This window comes from Manis pentadactyla, chromosome 4 (assembly GCF_030020395.1).
Source record: "Manis pentadactyla isolate mManPen7 chromosome 4, mManPen7.hap1, whole genome shotgun sequence".
Classification (NCBI taxonomy): domain Eukaryota; kingdom Metazoa; phylum Chordata; class Mammalia; order Pholidota; family Manidae; genus Manis; species Manis pentadactyla.
The window spans coordinates 150,737,916-150,760,650 of record NC_080022.1 but is presented as its reverse complement, the minus strand read 5'-3'; the positions used below and the strand labels follow the sequence as shown (position 1 = coordinate 150,760,650).

The window sequence follows — 22,735 nt, the reverse complement described above, 5'->3', positions numbered from 1 at the left end:
TCCTTCCACATTTGTGCTCCCCGTTAACAGCTTTGTTAAGATGATCCAACCATCGTTTGCCCACTGGCCCATCCAGAAGGTAAAGACCTTGGAATATCGCCCAGCTGTCAGTACAAATTATGGGCCAGGGCTCATGCAAACATACCAACCAGATAGCATGCAGTTCTGCCCATGGACTGCTCTGATGTTCTCCAGTTTCAAACCAGTATTGGATGGCTGTCCAGCAACCAGGATTTCCCTGCGAGAGTTGTCTATATACCAGACCCCTTCAGGTATACAGCATGTCTTCCTTTACATGCGTAGTAAGCAACAGAGGTTCCACCAGAGCTAGTGTGGTACTGGCCCCCAAATAGCATGTAATTCCATACCCAAGAGACTAGTGTATAACCCTTCATTGCTGAAGATATGCATGCCACTTCAGTAAAGTAGGAGATCATGCAACTGCTCAGTTAGGGCATGTGAACATCCAGTCTATCAACCCTTCACAAAGGAGCCAGCATGAACAGTAACTGGCAAGATTATAGGTAAGGGCTCTACCTACCAGAGAATGGCCTTTACCAACCACACCTTTAACTGGAATTCACCCACAGATATTTGCAATGTTTTCCACAAAAGTATTCATTCGATAATGTTTTCAGTTATAGGGGACATGAATACCTCATACGGGAGTTGGTGACATACCCAAATGGACCACGGCTTATTTGACTCATTGTTCTCTCCTGTAGCCATCTAAGGCCACCCAAACTCTGGGGTGTCTCTCAGGGTTGCCATGTATTAAGGGTACAATCAGCCCCAGTGTCCACAATGGCCATAACATGTTGCTTACTTCTTGGTGACCAGAAAATATTGAGCTCCACTGGGGACTCTGGTCACCTCCCAGAGCCCACACACAGAGGCAACCTTGGCCAGACCGCAAATCCTTAGGAGTCAGGGCTATCCACCCTTGATAGGTACTGGCCCTTGCTCTGATGGTATCCTCCTATTCTCTAGGGGGTGCCAATGGCATGGATCTAACTTGTTGTTTAGTGGGAGAGCTCCTTCCACAGAGACACCAAGACAGCATTAGGCTACTGATCCTTTCCTTAGCTATTCCTGCCAACAAAAATCATTTCACATTTGCTTTTGGGTTACCTGGACAGGGCCTTGCCACCTTCCGTGTCATTCTCTACTTTCTGGTTGTGGTTTAACTGTTTTTCCTATTCCTTTGGTCACAAAGTGCACCTGGTCATGTCCCTTTTCACTTTCTCCCAAATCAGCAATGGCTTCTCCCACATCATACACTTCCTCTCCCACAAGGAGGCTAAGGTGGAAGATAAGGGGCTTGTGCCGTTCCCGAGGTGCACCTGCAGTGACCTGTTTTCACTCCAGCAGTGAGTACTGCCTTGTCAGGGCCTTCAAGCATATATCGCCTGTTTAATTCCTAACTCCTGGAGGAAGCTTTGGGCCTCTTCTAAAGCTCTCCAGGCTCACACCCGGCCTGGAAAATCCTCTTCAGTAGGCCATGCCTCCCTCACAGCCATAATCATCCAATCCATGAGACTATGATTACCTTGGGTCTGGTGGGCATTATGCAAACTCTGCCGGAGGGCTGGATGAGTGGTTGTTACACATTTTTTCTACATTGGCCACTAGGGGAATTTTGTCCCTACATATCCCATAAGCCTACCATCCAAGTCAGGAGACTTTCCCTTGGCAACTGTTTAAAAAACCTTCACTATATTCACAAGTTCAGCTGTCCTGTATTCTCACACTGCTAGTGTATAACCCTGCATTGCTGAAGGTATGAATGCCATTTAAGTAGAGCAGGAGATCGTGCAACTGCTCAGTTAGGGCATGTAAACATCCCGCCTATCCAACCCTTTACGCGGGCGCCAGTACGAACAGTAACCCGCAAGATTATAGGTTAAGAGCTCTACCTACCAGAGAATGGCTTTTACCACCCACACCTTGAACTGGAATTTAAAGATTTCCTGAATGGGTTGTCCATTGCTTCCTGGGACCACATTTTGCACCTTTGCCATTCTCTGAATTAAAGGTCTAGTTTAAAATGAAGAAAACCCTCCTGTCTCTTCTTCCTCATTTGAGAGGACTTCTACATGCTCATCTGATTCACTAGCTCGCTCCCACCGGTTCCAGCTTTCGGGATCACATTCTTGCCTAGCTATTGCAGCCTGAGCGCGTGGGTGTCCCAGGCTCTCCCCTCCCAGGTGTGCAAAGTGGCCACTAAGGTTTCAATCTGTGCCTCTTGGGTTTCAATCTTTTCTGCTAAATTTGTTGCCAAGAGTGCAGCTGGCATTGTCATATCTCTTTCTAACTGTAACTCTTGTTTTAGATGCCTTACTTTTGCTTAAGCTGCTAATCGGGCAACAATGGCCAATGGCACAGCCCACAGTAATGGCCATCCCACTGCCACCGCAGCTCAGCAGCCTTCCCTACCACAGTGAGTTACGTGGCTCTCTGGTAATAGGCGTTCCAGACCTCCTGGGGTATCTTCGGGGCATCCCCACACTCCTGTGGTGGTCCCCACAGGTCATGGAGGGCCACCCCGGGATATCCCAACTGCTGCTCATTCGCTTTACCCATCCTCTGGTCCCCTGGCCCCTCCTGGCTGGCTCGCCAATTGTTCTACTTGGGGGAGGTGTAAGTGAACCAACCCCCCAAAACAAAAGGGGTTGTGAGACCAAAGAGAGAGGCTGACAAATCCAGCTTGAATTCAAAAGAGGTTTTTTGAGGGCATGTCTCCTATGTGTCCAGGAAGGCTAATTTACAGAGGCAAGGAAGAAGGGCTTATGTGCAAGGCAGCCACGTGTAAGGACCATGGAGTAGGGGCTGACCTCTGACTTATCCCTCTAATAGGGTAAGGGGTCCTGCTCCAGGGAACAATATTGTTTCCAGCAGGACATTATACTATCTAAGGAGTGTCTGCATGTCAAAGAAACGGAATGTAAGAGTGATTCATTGGTCATCATGGCAGATTTGGCAAGATGGTGTTATTACTGCCCACTGACAAAACTTTTCAAAGGGCTTTCTTCATCTCTTATTTGAGTGCTTGTAAGATTGTAGGGTACAGGGTTAGATATCTGGAAACTTAAATAATGATGAGGGGTTGCCCTGCCTTCAGTTAAGGTAGAAGATTCTTCAGTCAAAAAGATCTTTGTTTTGATATACACTTTCCCAGTGTAACCACCAGTTTTTACCAGTTTTTGCTTTGAAGTTAAGGCAGTTTGCATAGAATAGCCTTGAAACTCCTCATCCAGCACCCAGAGGACGGTGTATGGGACTGGTGGATGGTCTTGGGCAATTAGAAGAACAACACAGATGACATTCTGGTTTTCTTGCAAGCCTAGGTATAAAGAACAGCTGCTAAAAAAGATAAACATACCTTGATCAAAAGAGCCCATTTATTTACATAATAACTGTGTTAGTCTTTTGTGTTGTGAGAGCAGTTTCTTGGAGAGGACATCTGGCACACATATCAGCTGGTCCGATGCCACTAGATTCAGAAATAATTATAATAAATTTTAAAACACTGGACAAACTCCAATTACGACAAAATAGCTTGTACCAGACTAAGCTCACGGGGCCGCCTCGTAGACCGGCCCTGCGGCGCCAGCTCCACCACGATCCGCTTTTTACGAAGCACGAGCTCACTACTGCCGGAGCCTTGGCCGCGCATGCGCAGTGACTGAAGGATGGTGTCGGTACCTTTTGTGGTTGTCGCTGGAAATGACAAAACCTTACGGGTGTGGGAACTGAGCTCTGGACCCATGACTCAGGTCTTGCGTGTGAGCTGGGCCAAGATAGAAGGTGGGGGGATGGGGAAAGCCGCCCCTCTGGTGATCAGGACACCAGGAGCCCTGCCTTAGCCCTCACCCGCCTTGTAGTGTCCGCTGAGAGGAGTCTTTTTCTGGAGCGAACCTCAGCAATTCACTGGCCCCGGCAGATTTTTGAGAGGAAACTGTCAACGGCACGTGTTGCCTTCTAGTGCTTCTCAAGTCCTAGGATTTCAGAGGAAAACACAATTGTTCATAAAATAAGTGTTTTGAGTTGCACGCTCTCCACAGTTACCTGGGGAATATGAGGGGATGGGCAGTTTTTCAGGACGGGAAACTTCATGTACTGTACTTGGCGTGGGACGACCGCATAGCATTCTCTGTTCATAGTATTCTCCCAGTTTGGCCTTCCGTATTCAGTCCAAGCCTTCCCAAATGCTGCAGTGGCCTGTCCTGGTTTCTATGCCATCATCCAAGTTTTATTCAGCAAGGGCTGCCCACGAGCCCAAAAGGCATGTGATCAGAAGCGGCTTTTTGAGAAAGCTGGAGTGTTGGTGGGTCCAATTCCTAGCTCCACTGGGATGAAGTGCTGAGTTCAATAATTCACAGGCTAGCATTTGCACAGCACTCTGGTTTGCAGAATGCTTTCAGCTCCATTGCTACACTGATCCTTTGCTTCTCCCTCCGCCCTTTCTTTTTAGATGAAGAAACTTGAACTCGGGATGGTTAAGTAACTTAGTTAAGGTTCATGACAATAACTGGAAACTAGAAGTCAAACCCAAATATACTGATGATACACCCCATGCCATTTTATGCTACCCCTTAAGAAATCTTCACAAGAGATGTCTTATGTTTACTATCATGTGGATTTAGAATGTGTGAGCTTGACAAACTCTTTCATCAGTTGTTACATAAAGGAGGCTTCATAGTCATAGTCATCACTCTCAAAGTGTGTATTCAGAACTGCCTTCAGTTCACAGAAAACAGTTAAAAAGTTCTTTAATACATTGTAGAAACCTTACTCCATATTGTGCCATCCAATTTCACTTTCCCAGAGCTCCAGAATTACATTTCATTATGCACCTCAATTCGACCACCAATTTCTTTATCAAGGACCATTTCAATTCCTTTAAATAAATGAGTGAGGCTTAGATTTCACAAACCTTTCACTTTATAATTGTATGATTCCATAAACCTACTCTGATTGGTCTTGATTTGGCTATTCACTACTGACCTGACTGCCTATACTACCCATATTCCTTTCCTCCTTGATTTAACCTTGATTAAATTTGATGACTCTCCTCAGATGTGACTCCACTTCTGTACCCTGTTGAACACCCCTTCAATACTGGCTCTATTCCCTGTGACTGCAATGATTACCTGTTAGACATTCTTTAATTTGAAGACTATAATCTGCTTGCTTCTATCCTGTGACAGTTTCACATAGCCACTCAGATATTACAGATGGTATTGGAAAGATTACAAAACAATTACTTGGTATCAGTTATGATGCCAGACTCAGTGGCTTCCTTGGGAAACGGCACCACCTCCACCCTTACCCTTCTCTTAACCAACAGCCACTATCCCTGGGCTGCCAGAAGCCAGGGCCACCCAGATGTGCAGCCCAAATCCTGTCTCTCTCAGTGGGAATGGGGATCTGGAGGGAGGTGTCTGTAGCCTTTGCTTGCGGAGGGGACGCTTGGACTCCATGATTCTGAGAAAGGACTCGCTCAGGTGGTGTGGAGCCGATCTCAGCCTGAGCCTAATGTGTCATAAATGAAGGGTGGGACTAGGCAGGGGAGGGGCACACAGTTGCTAGGGATATGTGAGCATCAGAGAGCTGTCATAATGGTTCTGCTCTGGCTTAAGGGAGCTGCTCTGGTCCTCTGGCTCATTGTGCCCTGGAGTCTTTGCTGCCATGTCCTGGCTGCGTTTCTGGGGCCCGTGGCTTCTTGTGTTGCTACCATTGTGGCTGTTGGTCCAGGCAGCTCAGCCTCCAGGTTGGGCCCTGGATCCTGTGCAGCTGACCCACAGACCCCCAGGGCCAACCGAGTCCTGGTCTTCAGATCCCTCCAATCTCCCTCTTGAATTTCCCCATCCACGTCAACAAGTGATGCATCCTGTGGTTCCTTTCTGGTACACAGGTCCAGCTGGAGAGCTGCCCCCAGGACCAGATCTTTGGGACAAGCCTAGCCAGCATGAAAGTCAGCCAGAGGTGGTTCCGGTGGTAAGTTGGGACCAGAATCAGGTCCTAGATCTGCCTCCTTGACTCAAAACTGAGACTAAAACTGTAAATGTAGATCAGGCTGAACACCAGTCATTTGAAATACTTGTTCCACTGCTAGGTAGTGATAGTTCAAAACCAACAAGGTTTATTGTTTCACTTCCAAACCTGAAGAAAGATCTAGCTCAGTATCCATGGTTTACCAAAGTTCTTATTGGAACTCCAGGCTGATTTGCAAAGAAACATCTAAAACAATTGCAGGATGATTATTTAGCTCCCAATAGGGATGTTGCTATTCTAAGGAGAAGCTACCTGTAGTTTCTGGGTGGCCCACATCAACCTCCAGAGGTGCCTGTGGAAGTTGAAACTTTCTCCCAGAAAAGTGTCCCCATTCATCATGGACAGAAAGTTGAGGAGGCTGAATCTTTTCTCCCCAGGTGGATTCCCAGGATCAGCATCCAGAGTCCCCTGAAGAGCTAGAACCACTTCCATTGAAGCAGGAGGTTTCGTCTCAGCCTCCAGAGCCCCCGGAGATGGATGAGAACTACAAAGACCTGCAGGCGGCCCTGGCTGAGCCTTCCTTCAGTCCTGAAGAGGCTGAGCCTCCTGTCCAGGAGGAAGCCCCAGCTCCATCTTCAGCGCACCTTCAGGGGACACTTCCACATCCTGGGCAGGTTCCCAGTCAGCATCCAAACCTGACTCAGGTCACAGCTGCACCTGGGGACCTGGACGTTTCCGTACCTCAGCAGCCAGAGCCGTCTGAGACAGGTTTTCCATCACTGACTCAGAATTCAGTGGTGAACACCACCACAAACAACATATGTGAGCTCTGTAGCTGCACAGATGAGACGCTGGCGTGCGTTGGTCTCAGCCCAGAGCAGAAGCTCCAGAGTGTGCCCGTGCCAGAGCCCAACGCTCACAATGGCACCTTCACGATCTTGTAAGAACTGCCTCTCTTCATTTGTTCTCTGCATCCTGCCTGACCTGTCAGCATTTTCCTCAAGGACTTCCTGGCCCCTCATTTCCATACCCTGTGTTGACTGATTTTGTTTTTATCTTTTGTTTGTTAACTATTCCTTGTCTTCCTTTTCCTTCTTAATATTGTTCTCCCTTCTCCATTCTTTTACTTGTAATTGCCCTTTTTCTTTTTCCTTACCTGCTTTTTTTAGTTCTGCAATTTAAGTCTTTAACCTCTATTCTACCATTTTCCTATCATTTTTAGTCCATCTTCTTAGTAACATGTCTCTATCCTCATTTCGCTGGTGAAAAGTAAAGATTCTGGAGCTAGACTGCCTGGTTCGAACCCAGGTCTGTCATTTTTTAGCTTTGTGATTCAATTTCCTAATCTGTAAGTGGGGATTATGATAGTTACAATCCCATAAGATTGTTGTGAGATTTAGATGGGTTAATACATGTAAAGCCCTTCTATATGGGCCTTGTGTATATATGAGTGTTAACTGTTATTATTTGGTCCCTCAGTTATGTCCAAAACTTTTTCCTCTGGCTTTTTATATATAGCACCCATTTTTTGCACAACCCAGGGCTAAGTACTGTGGGAGCCGCAGATGTATAAACATTGTCTCCAGAACATGACAGTGATAGGTAGAAAGAAAGAATATGCATTAAAAGGGAGGTGATAATTAAGTACTAAGAGATGCAAACTCTAGGTACTGTAATTCATCAGAACCTGTAATCACTGGGATATGGAGGTCATATCCATATTTCTGCTCAGTTATCATTTTCTCTTTGTGCGTTTCCCTATGCACTGTCTCTGAGAGATCTTTCCATATTAGTCCCTCTAAATTCTAATTGCCCTTCTCCTTCTAACAATTGGAGAGATCTCAACAGCAGGCCCTGAGCCAACTATTTGGTATATAAAGAAATCATAGTGTTTCTTTATATTTATTGTTGATGATAAATTCTTAACATTTTTTCTACTGAGTTGTTTATCATTTTCTCTTTGGAAGGAGTCATTTGAGATACCTACGTGATTTTAGGAAAAAATACTTACTTTCAAGGTAGTTAACTGGCATTATCTGCCCAAGAAGTTGGACAGATAGGAAGTTCAGTTTCTGAGGAGATGCCCTATTGTTTGTGCCCCGTGTTACGTTTATTAGCTGTGCAAACTAGGAAGCAGATAGCTGTGGACACTAGAAAGCTGGCATTTTCTGCATTTGAATATTCCCCTGGTTGCCATGATTCTTTTGCTTTTTCTGTTCCTTCTTTTCCTACCTATTGAAGGATATGCACTGTGTTTCTTCACAGAAATTTCCAAGGAAACTCTATTTCTTACGTTGAAGAAAATACATGGAAGTCATACACTTGGGTTGAGAAACTGTGAGTATATTCTCTCCAAATATGAACACAAAAAACTAACTGCAATGTGAGATGTTTCTTGGTCCAGAGTTTTGCGGTCAGTAGTTCTGAGAAAAGGTATTCTCCCTCTCCATATCTAAAATCTGTCGGTCTCCTCCCAGTCTCTGACCCGCTGACAAAGGAGGCAACACGATGAGATATCAAAGACCTGAGTGGGCCAGCCAGGGGACTCAAGGCATACCAACTCAAGAGTGGTGCTGGAAAGGCACCTCTCATATTTATTGATCAGGCATCACATTCTTGAGTGGGTTAACAAGTTTCTAGACACAATGATTAACATGCTTTACTACAGGAGTGTAACTGCCTCCAGGTCGCCGGGGCAAGTCGTCCCTGGCGCCAGGCAATGAGGGGGTAGAGATAACAAGAAACAGATCTCGGTTTAGATTTAGTGAGCTGTGGCATGCACCACAGATAACAAGGCAGGCAAACAATTCCCACAGAAACAGAATGATCTATGGATGGCAACCTACATTTCCACCATTTTTAAATTAAAAAGGAAGAGAAGTCCGTTATTCCACTGCAGCTTGGTAAAGAAAAGGGGCGACAAGAAATGCCTCGTCAGGGGGGGCGAGGTGCTAAGCCACGCCTCAGTTGACCCCCTCATCTCTTGACCTGTTGGCCCCCGCGACTGTGCCTGTCTTAGGTTGTTCCTCCCGTGAGGAATCTTACCCGTCTCTGGCTAGCCAGCCATCTCTTGGGGCCATACAGGGAGTAAATGCGATAGAGCAAAGAGGCATACAAAAGATTTATGCAAACACTTTGTCATCCCCTTAATTGCTGCGGAATTTTAATAAAACAGTTATCTGTCACATGGACTCTCAAGAAAATAGCATGCAATTATTAATTTTTTGCTATCACTTCTTGAAATATAGCATATGCATGAATTGGCTTTATTAAGCCAGCAATCAGATGGCACACTCATGTTACTAAAACGGGAAGAAAAATGCATAAAAAAAGTAGGCCTACAAGTATTGGCTATAGCCAGTGAAACCAAGAGAACCAATCAGATAATCCAGGTAACTATGAAAACTTATCAATAATATGGTGAATATCATTCAACTGGTTTTGAATTGTCTGTGAAAAATCAGATATGTTAAAACAACACATTCCAGGAAATTGTTCACAGCCCAAATGTTCTTTCAGCAACAAATAGTCCATGGTAGCACGATTCTGAAGCACTGCCACTCGAACTTCTCTAAGTTCCTGATTAAGTTCTGACAGTATGGAAGCAGTCAGATCTGCAGTCTTGCTGTAGGCACAGGCCAGCTTAGATATTTCCTTCTGCATTCCTACAACGAGTCCTGGTACAGGCAATACAAACGCAGCTGCGACTGCAACAGCAACAGGGTCCAACAATTTCAAGTTGTCGTCACAATCTGGAGGCAGGGCTCGGGTCACTCTTTGGTGTTTAAATCCAGGATGATCTATAAGGGCTGGGAGAATGCATCCTATACCACAAACACCTTGATAATGTGAGGAAAAGGCTTAGTAGGTTTCGTTATCACACAAAAACACCCAGTCATTTGGGAGTCTATATCCATATGGCCATTTTACATGAATAGTAGAATTACAGTAAGAAGGTATTTTAGCACAATTGATACATATACAACTAGAAACTATAGTGGTGCTAACTGGTAAATTCAATTGAATTTCTTGAGTAAGAATCTTGGGGGCTAAAGTAATATTTATTCCAGAAATATTAGTAAACACTGAAAAAGGGAGTCCTATGACTATCAAATTCTTCCTTAAGATTCCACCAATAGAGGAATCACCTGCTACACAAAAAGATGTCTTGTTAAGCCCTTTATTAGCCAATTGCAACCACATATTGGGTGAAGAATACTCATTCTCTGGGGTTAGTGAAATGTCCAAATAAACATAACTACTTTTATATATTTGATCAGGGCTTCCCTTCTGGAATTTTTCACAAGAATAATTGCCAATATCATTTCAGGTTAAAACTGTTTTATAAATATAGCGGGTATTGTCTTTTTTAGACTGATCAGTAGCATTATCTCAACTAAGTTTTCCTCCAACTTTCTGTCTATATATTTCATTACCATCCTTTTTCCAAAGCACTGGGCCTACAGGAATTGAACAAGTGGAAATACAATGAAGTACTACTCCCCGGCCGAAATACGGAGGACTGCTAATACTAGCAGTAATAGTACAGGCCTGGGTTATGCATATGTGTATAGAGATTAGAATAAAAAACTTCATTATCATGTAGGGATCCTCACTCCAGTGAGGGAACTGGTTGAGGGACATCATCTGGGACAGCCGTCTCAGTTGGCGATGTTGCTGGGAGTTCCTCTTTATAGCGTATCTTGATCAACTTTCTAGGCAGCCAGATCAAGCGTTGGTCCTCTGTAATGACACAAACAAACCCTTTCCCCCACACCTTAATATGGCCTTTATACCATTGTGAAGAACCTATTGGAGACCACCATACAGGAACTGCTATTGTTTTAGAAAAAGAAATATTGTCAGAAAAATGCACTTCCATAGCTGACTGTCACCCTTTAAAAGACCAAAATTAAGGATATGTAAAGCATGTATTAATCATTGATTTGCAGTTACTTTTATCATATCGGGCAGTAATCCCCCTTTTTGTTTTAATAAATAATGCTTAAGAGTAGGATGGCAACGTTCAATTAGAGCTTGGCCTGTAGATTTGTATGAAATACCTGTTTTATGGGTGATATTATATAGCTGAAAAAAATTTTTTTTAGTGTAGAGGAGAGGTAAACTGGAGCATTGTCAGTCAGCTTAAGAAAAAAAGCTTAAAACATTTTGTCAACAACATTTGAAACAAAAAGCTACAAAATCATCTTCTCTAGTTTACTTAATCCTATGTAACCAATACTTGTTCTGCTGAAATCTAGTTCTTTACTAGTTTAGGAGTAATAAAACAATGACTTTAAGTGACAAAAGACTTACAAATGACAATGGTTAAAGACTTGATGAGAGCTTACATAAGATAGTTGACATAAGAAAATTTGGATATTTCTGTACCACAAAACATTCAGTAACAAAGTTTAGCATCATTCCTTTTGACAGTGCTTTCTAGGTAAATATATATCAGATAAATAAGCCAAATTAGCCAAATATTTTTCCCGAAGAGGAGAAAAAATTCTTCTGACATGTTCCAGGGGCCCTCTGGAAAATATCAGAGTTAACTAGAGGTAAAAGCACCTTTTTTTTTTTTTTTTTTTTTTTGTAGATAATTATTTTTTTATTGAAGGGTAGTTGACACATGGTATTACATTACATTAGTTTCAGGTGTACAACATAGTGATTCAACATTTATATACATGACAATTCTAGGTACCAGCTATCACCATACCAAGCTGTTACAATATCTTGACTATATTCATTACATCCCGGTTACTTATTATTTTACCATTGGAAGTGTATACTTTTTTTTTTTTTTTTTTTGTGAGGGCATCTCTCATATTTATTGATCAAATGGTTGTTAACAACAATAAAATTCTGTATAGGGGAGTCAATGCTGAATGCACAATCATCAATCCACCCCAAGCCTAATTTTCTTTTTTTTTTTCTTTTTTTTTAGATAATTATTTTTTATTGAAGGGTAGTTGACACACAGTATTACATTACATTAGTTTCAGGTGTACAACACAGTGATTCAACATTTAAAAGCACCTTTTTGAATTTGATTTTGGAAAGTTGTCAAAAGAAAGTTTCTTTGGCATTTGCTTAAATAAGATTATAGGTTGCCATGAAGTAATACTTATCTATTCAACTAGAATGACAACAAAATACTTCAAAGGCAGATACAGAAGCTTACACAGTTGTTAGCAAAGTTTAAATTTTAGTCTTTTAATATTAAGATCTCATTTTCTTAAATACTCAGACAATTCATTGAGACTTTAAGCATGAGAAACTGTTCTGATAAAACAATTAGAAAACCTTTTGCAATCTTTCAACATTAAGAGCAGACTAACAGTTTAAGACAACTTTGTCTTTTTAACTGAAAACAAAATTCTACTTTTGCTGTGTACTTGATATCAAGACTCACTTGCTTTAATTTCACATAGCATGACTATATCAATTTTTCCACAAGCTTTCTACAACTTTCTTTTTACATTCAGTGTTCTCCCCCTTTAAGTAAATAGCTGTTTGTTAGAACAATTACTTTCTTTTACCCTCAACAAAATGAATTTCTATTCTTTATACTTTCTCTTATTAAAACACACATCTTTAGCATACAGAAATATTTTCCTTATTATATTAAGTAGTTTTCATTAGAACTTAAAACCATTTGATACTTTAACTTTCAGTGAACACTGAAAAATAGGCCACTGTAAACTGTTACACTAGCATTCTTCAGATTGATACATCTATGAATATATATTATCATTTTTGGAAATGTGCTTTACAGCACAATTTCTCATTAGGCACAAAATATGTTTATATAACTTAGCAAACTAAGAATTTTGGTTACCACAAAAATTCTCAGGCTGCTTGAATATATGTACACTGTTATACATTATTATTACAGTATTATATTAAGTATTAATAATATACAGTATTATTATTAAGATGTTTATTTGCTATACTTGTTTACTTATTTTTAGCAACCATGCTAGATTACTTACAAAACTTTTACCAAACATTAGAGAAAGTCAAGCTTTTCTTTAAGCATCTTCTTGAAATGTTTAACAGGTAACATCAACTTAAATGACTTTAAGTAAACTTTGGCAGCTGATAACTATAAGGACATGTCCGTTTCAGTTAAACTTAAATTAGCATTAATGCTTAATATTTTTTTATTAGATTTTCTGGAAGTTTTAGAATGCCCAATTTTCACAAGCGCTTGTTTTTAAATAAATTTTTAGTAATACCATCCGGAGGTAGGAAAATATTTTTCATTTACACACTTAGACACACAAACATACAAATTGAGACGTAATGACTACAGTTAGCAATACTTTTCATATAAAAACATATACACAGACAGAAAAACTGATATAAAGATTTGAGTCACTAATATTTAATTGCCTTCTTTCTTTTTAGCTTACTTGATTAAAAGTACTTCAGTTTTCAAGAATGCACTCTAAGGGCGAGCAGTTTACATAATTGGGTTAAGGTTTAGATGGCCCCAGACTAACAGGGCCGATGAAGGCTCTGAACTGATAGGGACTGTGTGTGTCCAGGGGGCTGGAAATGAAATGCAAGTACAATTCTAGCTCCAGTCATTTAAAGCCAGGCTGTATTGCAGAAGATAAATTTCTTCTATCTCAGGGAGTTTAGTTTAAGACTTCTCAATTCTCAAAGATAATGAACTTAATAAGTAGAATAGATGTTCACTAAAAGAATTTAGAAAACTAGCTCCATATTGTAGTAGTTCATGGGACTTTTGACTATTTTCTTCCCTTGTGGCAAAATATATTTAGCTGCATAACATTATATTGCGTACTTCTTTTAGGGGCCAAGCCTCTCTAAACAGAGAGTTTGTACTGGGGCCAGGTTTGTGTGCAGAAGATAAGATACTTCTTTTTTAGAGTTTAGGAATCGAACTGCTCTGTTAGTTTTCCTAGTTTTTTCTGCCTGAGCTTTAGTCATTCCTCAAGAGGCCCCTGCCTATCTGATAAATGCAGGGATGTGTGACTTTTCGCTACTAGAGCCCTGATCTGAGTCACAAGCTTGTTTGGCTTCCCTGGGGCTGCTGAGGAGGAAATGCTTAGCTTCAGGATGACTGCCTTTAAGGAAAGCAGTTAATAGAATAGAGCTATTTACATGTTGATCTGAGGGTTCAGCTTAATTACAGGTTTTATTTACATTACACAGGAGAAAGTAACGCAGGCCTAAGAGGACTGCTTTGAATGGGGAGCAAGGTAAAAAAGCAATCTTTAAGGTCAATGATAGCCATATTCCAGTCTTTTGGAATCATAGCCGGAAAAGGGAGGCTTGTTGTAAAGGTCCCATAGGTTTAAGAACAACATTAATTTGCCTTAAGTCATCTAAGAGTCTCTAATTTCCTGACTTCTTTTTTATAACAAATACAGGGGAATTCCATGGGCTCGTGGAAAATTCTAATCTATCTAGCTGAAGCTGTTCTTTAACTTGTGTAAGGATGCCACTTTTTCTTTATTAAGGGGCTATTGATCCACCCAAATAGGCACAGGGATAATGTTTCCCTGTCTGTGAGTCTCTTTGAAATCTTAGTGCATTACTCCCATCAGCTTATCTGAGGGTTCCCTGTGGAGGCAACTGATAACAATACTTTTTAATATATTTATGAGGTTGAGCAAAGTTCTTTTTAGAAGTTTTCACTCCTGCTGATTTCAGGAAGGCACGGAGTAATTTTAAGTAATCCTCCGATTTATCTGCTTTAGTTTCATGATGACCCATTTTAGTGTCCCTGACATCTCTATCCTGTTTCCTACTTACGCTTTCCCGGGAATCTTACCGGATTGATGATCTTCGGAGCTTTTCCCCCGCCCTTGAATTGCAAGTGCCGCCAAGCGGAGGTTCTCCGCCATCTTTCAGGTCCTTGTTCCGGCGCCACTTGTAGGCCTCCTCCCCATCTCCAACCCACAGACAAAGTAGGCGACGCAATGAGATATCGAAGACCTGAGTGGGCCAGCCAGGGGACTCAAGGCATACCAACTCAAGAGTGGTGCTGGAAAGGCACCTCTCATATTTATTGATCAGGCATCACATTCTTGAGTGGGTTAACAAGTTTCTAGACACAATGATTAACATGCTTTACTACAGGAGTGTAACTGCCTCCAGGTCGCCGGGGCAAGTCGTCCCTGGCGCCAGGCAATGAGGGGGTAGAGATAACAAGAAACAGATCTCGGTTTAGATTTAGTGAGCTGTGGCATGCACCACAGATAACAAGGCAGGCAAACAATTCCCACAGAAACAGAATGATCTATGGATGGCAACCTACAAAAATCAACCTCTATTGAATGCAACTCTGTTTATTTTAAAAATTAAATTTGGTGGGTTCTCTTTAAGTCAAGCTCACTTTCTACTATGCAAGGAACACATGATCATGTTCTCGATATATAAAAATGAAATAACAGGAAGAGTGAAAACCCTCTGTGTGCCCTAATCCCCCACCCGAGGTAACCACTACCCTGAATTTAGTATATATCCTTCCAGATCTTTTTCAATGCATTTGTCTATGTATTACAGATAAAAAATAGGTTTGTTGTGTGATTTTCTTACCTTTTCTACATGAAGGGTAACATCCTATGACAGAATGCTTTCACTTTTTGATAAGACTTAGATTTCTTCCCACTACATAGAAGGCTACCCCTTTATTTAAACTCCTGCATAATATTTTATGGTATAGATTTATCACAGTTAATTCTTCATGTATTGCTGGATGTTTAGATTGTTGTATTCTTGTCACATGCATCGCTCCAATGAATATCCTTGTACTCGCATCTTTGTCAACATGAGCAAGTATCTCTGTTAAAGAGATATCTAAAAGTGGAATTGTTGGGATTAAGACTGTGTAGGTAGAAAATCTGAATTGCCCTCAAAACGGCTGTGCAATTTATACTCTAATCAACAGGCCATGACAGCTTCGTTTTCCTACACCCTCTGCCACTGGGTATTTTTTTGGCTGGTGTGTGATGGGTGAATAAGAGGGACCCCATCTGAACTTGAATTTTTCTGAATACTTGGGATTTAAATAAATGCCTACCAACATTTGTATTCTCAGAATTGTCTGTGCTTTCTCCGTTTTTTTGTTGTCTGTAATTTTTTTTGTTTTTTTTTTTTAAGTCAGTTTAGACACAAGTGATTTTGGAAAAAAATATTTATATTTAAAGGAATTAACTGGCATTTTTCAAGACTATTGTATCATTAATCATTCATTCAACTTGGACAAGTCAAACGACCTGTGAATTAATATTAAAAGACATGACAGTCATAGTAATCTAAAAATAGGGATTATGACAACCCTAAAATAGACCCCCCTTAGTTGGATATCTTATTTGTAAGGAAAAAAATGGTGGAACCAGACAGTTGTTTTTTTTAATTTATGAATTTCTTAAATACTATATATATAGTTTATATTTCCCATGATAGTATATGATATGGAGATTTTATTTCCCAGACTTCTAGGAAAAATGAAAGTAACTTGACACAAGAGATTAATAACAGTAGTTGTAGTTCGCCCTGGGGAGTAGAGAGTCAAGCATGAGGGTCGACTGAGTGGCAGGGGTAGGAAAAACGTTTTGGATTGTGTACATTATACCTTTGGAAGTTTGAGCCATATAAATATATATTATATATTTTCAAAAAATAAACTGAAGTTTAAACAATTTTTAAATCGCATGTGTTGTAGAGTTTATACAATATAACATGAGTCCTAACATAACATAAGGTTAGAAGATTTCCAAATCAGTTTGAGATTTATACTTGGTAAGGCGGAGGTTCCTAACTTGGAGTCAATGGTCCCCAGGGCAGGATTTCTTAACTTTTTATGTTCCATAAATCTATTTGGCAATCGACAGAAGCCTACCTAAGAAGAGATGTTTTTAAATGTATCATAGGTTAAAATACATATGAAAACAAAGAAAACCAATTACATTGAAATACCTTAAAGAATAGTTAGTAGTGATATAGTAATAAATCTGCTTTTCTTACATTAAATAACAATATGTAGTGGTATTTATTATAATGGTAATTCTTATATGTAGTGTCATTTATTGTAAGGTGAAGGTAGTGATGAGAATAAAGGAATTTTGAGATATCTGCAGCAAAGACATGATATGAACATATCTGATTTCTACTGGGGGTCAGATGAGCTATACTGCTACTCTGTTGTGGTTTGCTGCCTACATTCATGATGGAAGGAAATGCCAATTTAGAGGTTTTTGAAAATAGAGACAGACATGATTTCCCATTCAGGTTCGTACCCTGCATCCAAGCCATTCTGTTCACAGACCTGTGCCCTAAAGAGATGATAAACAAATGGAAATTGCATGCACGCTTTTGCGTATATTCAAGAAAGTGAAGTTTTCTAGGAAAAGGGTTCATAGCTCTTATGAAATTCTCAGAAGGTTCTTGTCTCAAAAGATTGAGTCACAAATGCAGATGAAAAGACATTTCTTTTTTATGTAAAGTTGTACTTATGCAAATGATGATAAAAGGATGACTTGCTTTAAATAAGGGGGTAGTATATCTGAAAATCAATACCTGTCACTTTGAATTCATTTAACAAATATTTACAGAGCATCTACCATGTGCCAGGAACTGTTTTATGTACCAGGGATACAAGCCCAAGAACAAAAAGACCAAATATCCCAGTTCTGAAGGGATTTACAAATATGTAATATAAAAATAAATATATTAACTATACTAGATAGGTGTAATTTCAAGTAATGATAAGTGCTTAGGAGAGAAAGCAAGCAGGGGAAGGCGAGTAAATCAATTCCAGAATGGCCTACTGTTGGCATGTATGTATAGGTAAGCTGAAAAAAAAACCACTCTGTGCCCTGTCAATTTCCTAGAAGTTACAGAGGTGGGGAGAAGGATAATTGCCAGTAATGTAGAGTCAAGAATGAATATTGCAAAATTCAGAAGATTGCTTTAGTGAAAGGAAGTGTGATCAGAATATAAACATGAATGTTTCTCTAATGTTAGTTCATACCTGGTTTTGATGTTTTCATTGTGAAAGAAAACTTTAGATCCCCTTTTAACTGATTCCCTATAGTTCTACATTTTTGCTTTAGTCAAAAAATATTTGGAGTTCTACAGATTAATATGTCTTATTCCAGGTTGGTGCTATATGAAGCTCCTTTTTGGGGTAATTTTTTGATGACACTCATTCTCAGTCTAATTTTTTCTTTAAGGTTGAATTTATTAGGCTTATTTAAAAAAATTTTTACTATCATGTCATCCAAACAACGTCACCAAAACAAATCCCATTAATTTAAAATACATACACTTTAGTTACTCCCCGTCTTACCATGATATTCTCTCCTGAACCAAACAGTCTGACAAGGGCATCAGCCAATCACAGAAGACACTGCCATAACCAGCTGAGTTTCCACCTCCATCTCTTTTCTGTCCCTATTGAAACCTTGTCAGTATTTATAATTTTTAAAGTGAGAATTAGTATACAAGTTTCATATTTGTCCTGATTTTTTTCATATACCATCATTTCCTATGACCTTTTTGCATGTCATCAACGGTGTACACACACAGTTTTGTTATGTGATATGGGGGGAGGTAGAGTTTTTTCCAACTGTCTATTGTTATGAAAAGGGTTACGATAAACAGTGTTGGACATGTTGATTTGTTTTTTCCCTCTTTGGGTCATTTCCATGGAAGTAGGAAACCATTACCTGACAGAGATGGGAGAACAGTCATAGCATCACCTGGTGACCATTCCCCCTTCACACATTCTGGCCATCGCTGCTGTTCCTTGTAACGTGGTGAATTTCCAGGCGAGGTCAGGGTCTTTGAGGCATTCTCAGGGCTCCAGGAGTTCTTGTGGGAATTAAAGTTTTTGTCTTGGGATCTTTTTAAATGTATGTGACTATATTCTATGTAATGTGAACCACCGTATAAGAGATTGCCCTTGATTTCAGATGCAGAGTTTCCAGGTGGTAGTAATTGAATTGTTGTAAGCTATTAATCTATGAGGTGGAATTAATATCAATATCTGAGTAACAGACCCTGTGAGGGAAAGCAGAATGTTTATATGCAGAACTTGGTGGAAATAATTCACAAAGCAACATAGCATGTTCTCAGATTCCCAAAGGTGCTTGAAGGATGTAAAACTGTTAATATTACCTCCCAGGAAGGTGATTCCCAGGGAAGGGAAATTTGCTTTTGAAATCTTAAAGACTTTCTTCTGTAGTGGATCTCTTATCACTCCCTTGCTCCACTCTGGGAGACACTGGCTGTATACTCTCCTGCTCATCAGGTGTGAAGAAATGGGTGCGAACCATCCTGCCCAGCAAGTTGTCTTTCCTTTGGGACTAGGTGAAGCAAAGGCGTGAACATTCGTGGGCAACTCAGGTGTCAGGCTTGTCTGTGGATTATTCCCGTTCCCTTCATTCTGCATTCTGGAAAAATCATTGGGAGGATCTCTGTTTTCTAATTTATTCTTCAAAGGTGCATATATTGAGGGTTTTTTAAAATTAATAATAACACTTTTCATTCATGTAATCCTGAGTTGATTCTTTTTCACGGATGCACTATCTGACTCAGGATATCAGTTATGCCATTCTAAAGTCCTCTCGTGCTCCCTCTCTACGCTCTGGTTCATTGGCTATCAGCTCATTTTGTTTTGTTTTCTGCCTGTAACAGAGCTAGCTTTCTTTGTCATTTGGTCATTCCTGAGTGCAGTTCATCTTTGAGTTGAGATTCTCCTGCTTGCGTTTCTGGGCTCTCGGACAGAGGTGACATGGGCTACTGGGGCAATTTGTTCCTAAAGGAGTCCCTGAAAGTCAGAGGAGGTGGGAAGTGGCTTCTGGTAGCTAGACAGAGTGCTCAACCTTCCCCCAGGTTCTGGGCCCCAGGCCCGTTGAGCACCAATGCTCCTACCTGGAGGAAGAAGCCCTTTGCTCTCTGGCCTGAGGAGGGAGGATTTGGGGCCACGGGCTGCCCCTGCTCCTGCAGCAGCATTTCAGCTCATCACTCTGGGTAATTTCAGGCCATTTCTGGTAGGGAAGCATGTGTGGAGCTGCTCCCACACTTTGAGGTAAGGTTGTGGATTTTTAAATCATGTCTTTTCCATCATTCTTAGGGATTTAGCTGGTGGTTGGAGGAGTAGAGACTTGGCACTTTCCCATTTGCCAATTTGAAATAGCACAACTTGTTAGGAGAACAGGTTTGTACCCCTGCTGGATCCTAGGGAAACTCAGGCAAATGCATATCAAAATAGAAGTATGAGAAAGTTTAAAGCAGCATTGTTTGTAGTAACAAAAGCTAGAAAAATCTTGATATTCACCAACAGTAGAGTGAATAAAATCAAGCATACTTATACAATGGAATATTATTCTTTAGGAACAATGCAAGGCACATAAGTAATCTTAAATTTTCTGGTAGCCACTTAAAAAATAAAAGTAAAAAGAAACAGATGTAATGTGAAAGCATTTTATTTAATCCTAAGTCCAAAATATTATTTCAACATGTAATCATTATATACATTGTTAAGATAGTCTGCATTTTTTCTCTTTAAAATATCCAAAGTATTATAATTTCGACCTGCAATTGGTATGAAACTTATGCATTTATATTCTTTTTTCCATACTAACTCTGTAAAATCTCAGTTTAGTTGCAAGAATTTTTGTCAGAGTTACTTGATCTCTCTTTAGATTTCATAAAATTTAGTTGGAAAAATAGTATCATATGCCCGAGTTATTGCAGAATACTGAAATGTTTTCCAATAACTGCATCAAATATCAGTTTCTAATTCAATTTTTAAAAGTTAAAATTAATTAAATTAAAATTCAGCTTCTCAGTCACACTAGCCACTTTCAAGTACTCAGTAACCACATGTAGCCGAGCATGTAACACTAGGCATTAAAGTTAATCAACCTAAGCTGCATGTGATGATAGAATGAATATACAAGGCAAGGTTGAATGAAAGAAGCAATGTAGAAAATAATACATATATAATTATTCCATTTACATACTAAGTTCAAGAATAGGCAAGACTGCACTATGTTGTTTATGGCTGACACCTCCAAGGTAAGACCACATTCCAAAAGCAAGGAGATGAGTTAAAAAGTCAGGACAGTGGTTACCTCTAGTGGGTCAGAGATCAGTTTGTGATGGGAAAGGGGCACATTGTGGGCTTCTGGGATACTGGCAGTGCTCTTGATATGAATGGTGTTACATGGGTATTTGCTTTATAGTTATTAACATGGACATTTTAACTTTTTTTATTAATGCATCATTCGTATACACTCTTATGAAGATTTCACATGAAAGACAATGTTTACTACATCCACTCATATTACCAAGTCCCCCCATACCCCATTGAAGTCACTATTAGCGTAGTAAGATGCCAGTCACTATTGTCTCCTGTGTGCTACACTGTCTTCCCTGTGACCCGCACACACACCATGTGTTCCAATCATATACCCCTCAATCCCCTTCTCAATCCCTCTGCACCCAGCCTTCCCCAACTCTCCCCTTAAGTAAACGCTAGTCCTTTCTCAGTCTGTGAGTCTGCTGCTGTATTAAATGGGACATTTTTCTTATGTGTATTTTAATGCACTTTTTAGTTCCCCGAAACAATATTTTTAGTGGGGGGGGGAATTGAACAGCTTCACGTGCAGCCTTAACATAGTTCTGTGTGGGGCTCCCGTAATAAGGTTCAGGCAAAGAGAGTGGGAGGAAATGGCAGTTCTGCTGACGATGGTGCCACCCACAGTTGGGTTCTGAACGAGACTTGGGGATCGAGAGAGTAGGTACTAAATACACATTTTGGTGTGAGGAGTGGATAGTTGTGTGTGTGTGTGAGGGAGAGAGAGGGACACAGAGGAGGACATGACAGGAAAGATGTGAATGAAAACAGAGCAGAGATCACCATCCCTAAATTAAATAAGAATTAGGTTGTTTAGGTGGTACCATTATCATTATCCAGGTCTCCCCCACATGTAGAGATTAGTCCTGTACAGTAAATAGTTGTAATTCTTTTGCATTTTGATTCAGAAGTAACCTTTCCATTTTTCAGAATTCTCAGTGACAATCAGTTGAGTGAATTACATAAGGACTCATTTGAAGGCCTGCTATCCCTCCAGTATTTGTAAGTTAGTTAACATTTATTTCTGAGCTTTTAGTTATATTATCTATAACATAAATAAGGGGTTTAAATTAGACAAGTTGTATAATTTCTCCCAAAAATAAAAATTTGTAATTCTGTACATCTGTACAGGGAGGGCACTAGCCACTCTCTAGCATTAAATACCTCACCTCCTACGTGTTTTCAATTTTTTAACTATGTGGACAAGATAGATAGAAAAACCTTTCAGTTACTGAGGAAAAGTGGTAATGAGGTCTGAGCGGTTATAGACACCCATAGGAGCCTTGTTATGTAAGTGTTCCTATGCCCTCTGTTTATATTAAGTTTATGGACTATGGATCAAATCCAGCACATGGTCCATTTTTTTACAGCCCTTAAGAGTGATTTCTACATTTTTCAAGAGGTATAAAAGGAAAAAAGAAAAGAAAAATATGCAGCAGAGACTCTATGTAGCCTGAAAAGCCTACAATATTTACTTTCGGGCCTTCACAGAAAAGATTTATAAAAGTTGGTTTAGTGAGTTGAGAGGAATTAAAGTGAACCTCATATTGTCACTTTTCAAAGACAAGAAAATATAGAATACTTACATTAACTTGAATGCCATTAACC

At 40.2% G+C, this 22,735-nt stretch overlaps 1 protein-coding gene across 1 annotated transcript; it reads left to right on the top strand.

The window, feature by feature from the left end:
• Positions 1-5,886: 5,886 nt before the first annotated feature.
• Positions 5,887-22,380, top strand: LRRC37B (leucine rich repeat containing 37B). The gene is made up of 4 exons (XM_057499507.1): positions 5,887-6,000; positions 6,435-6,937; positions 8,263-8,334; positions 22,058-22,380. Exons 1-4 carry the CDS (start codon positions 5,887-5,889, stop codon positions 22,131-22,133), a joined length of 765 nt encoding a protein of 254 aa, XP_057355490.1. The 3' UTR covers positions 22,134-22,380.
• The last annotated feature ends 355 nt before the right edge of the window (positions 22,381-22,735 follow it).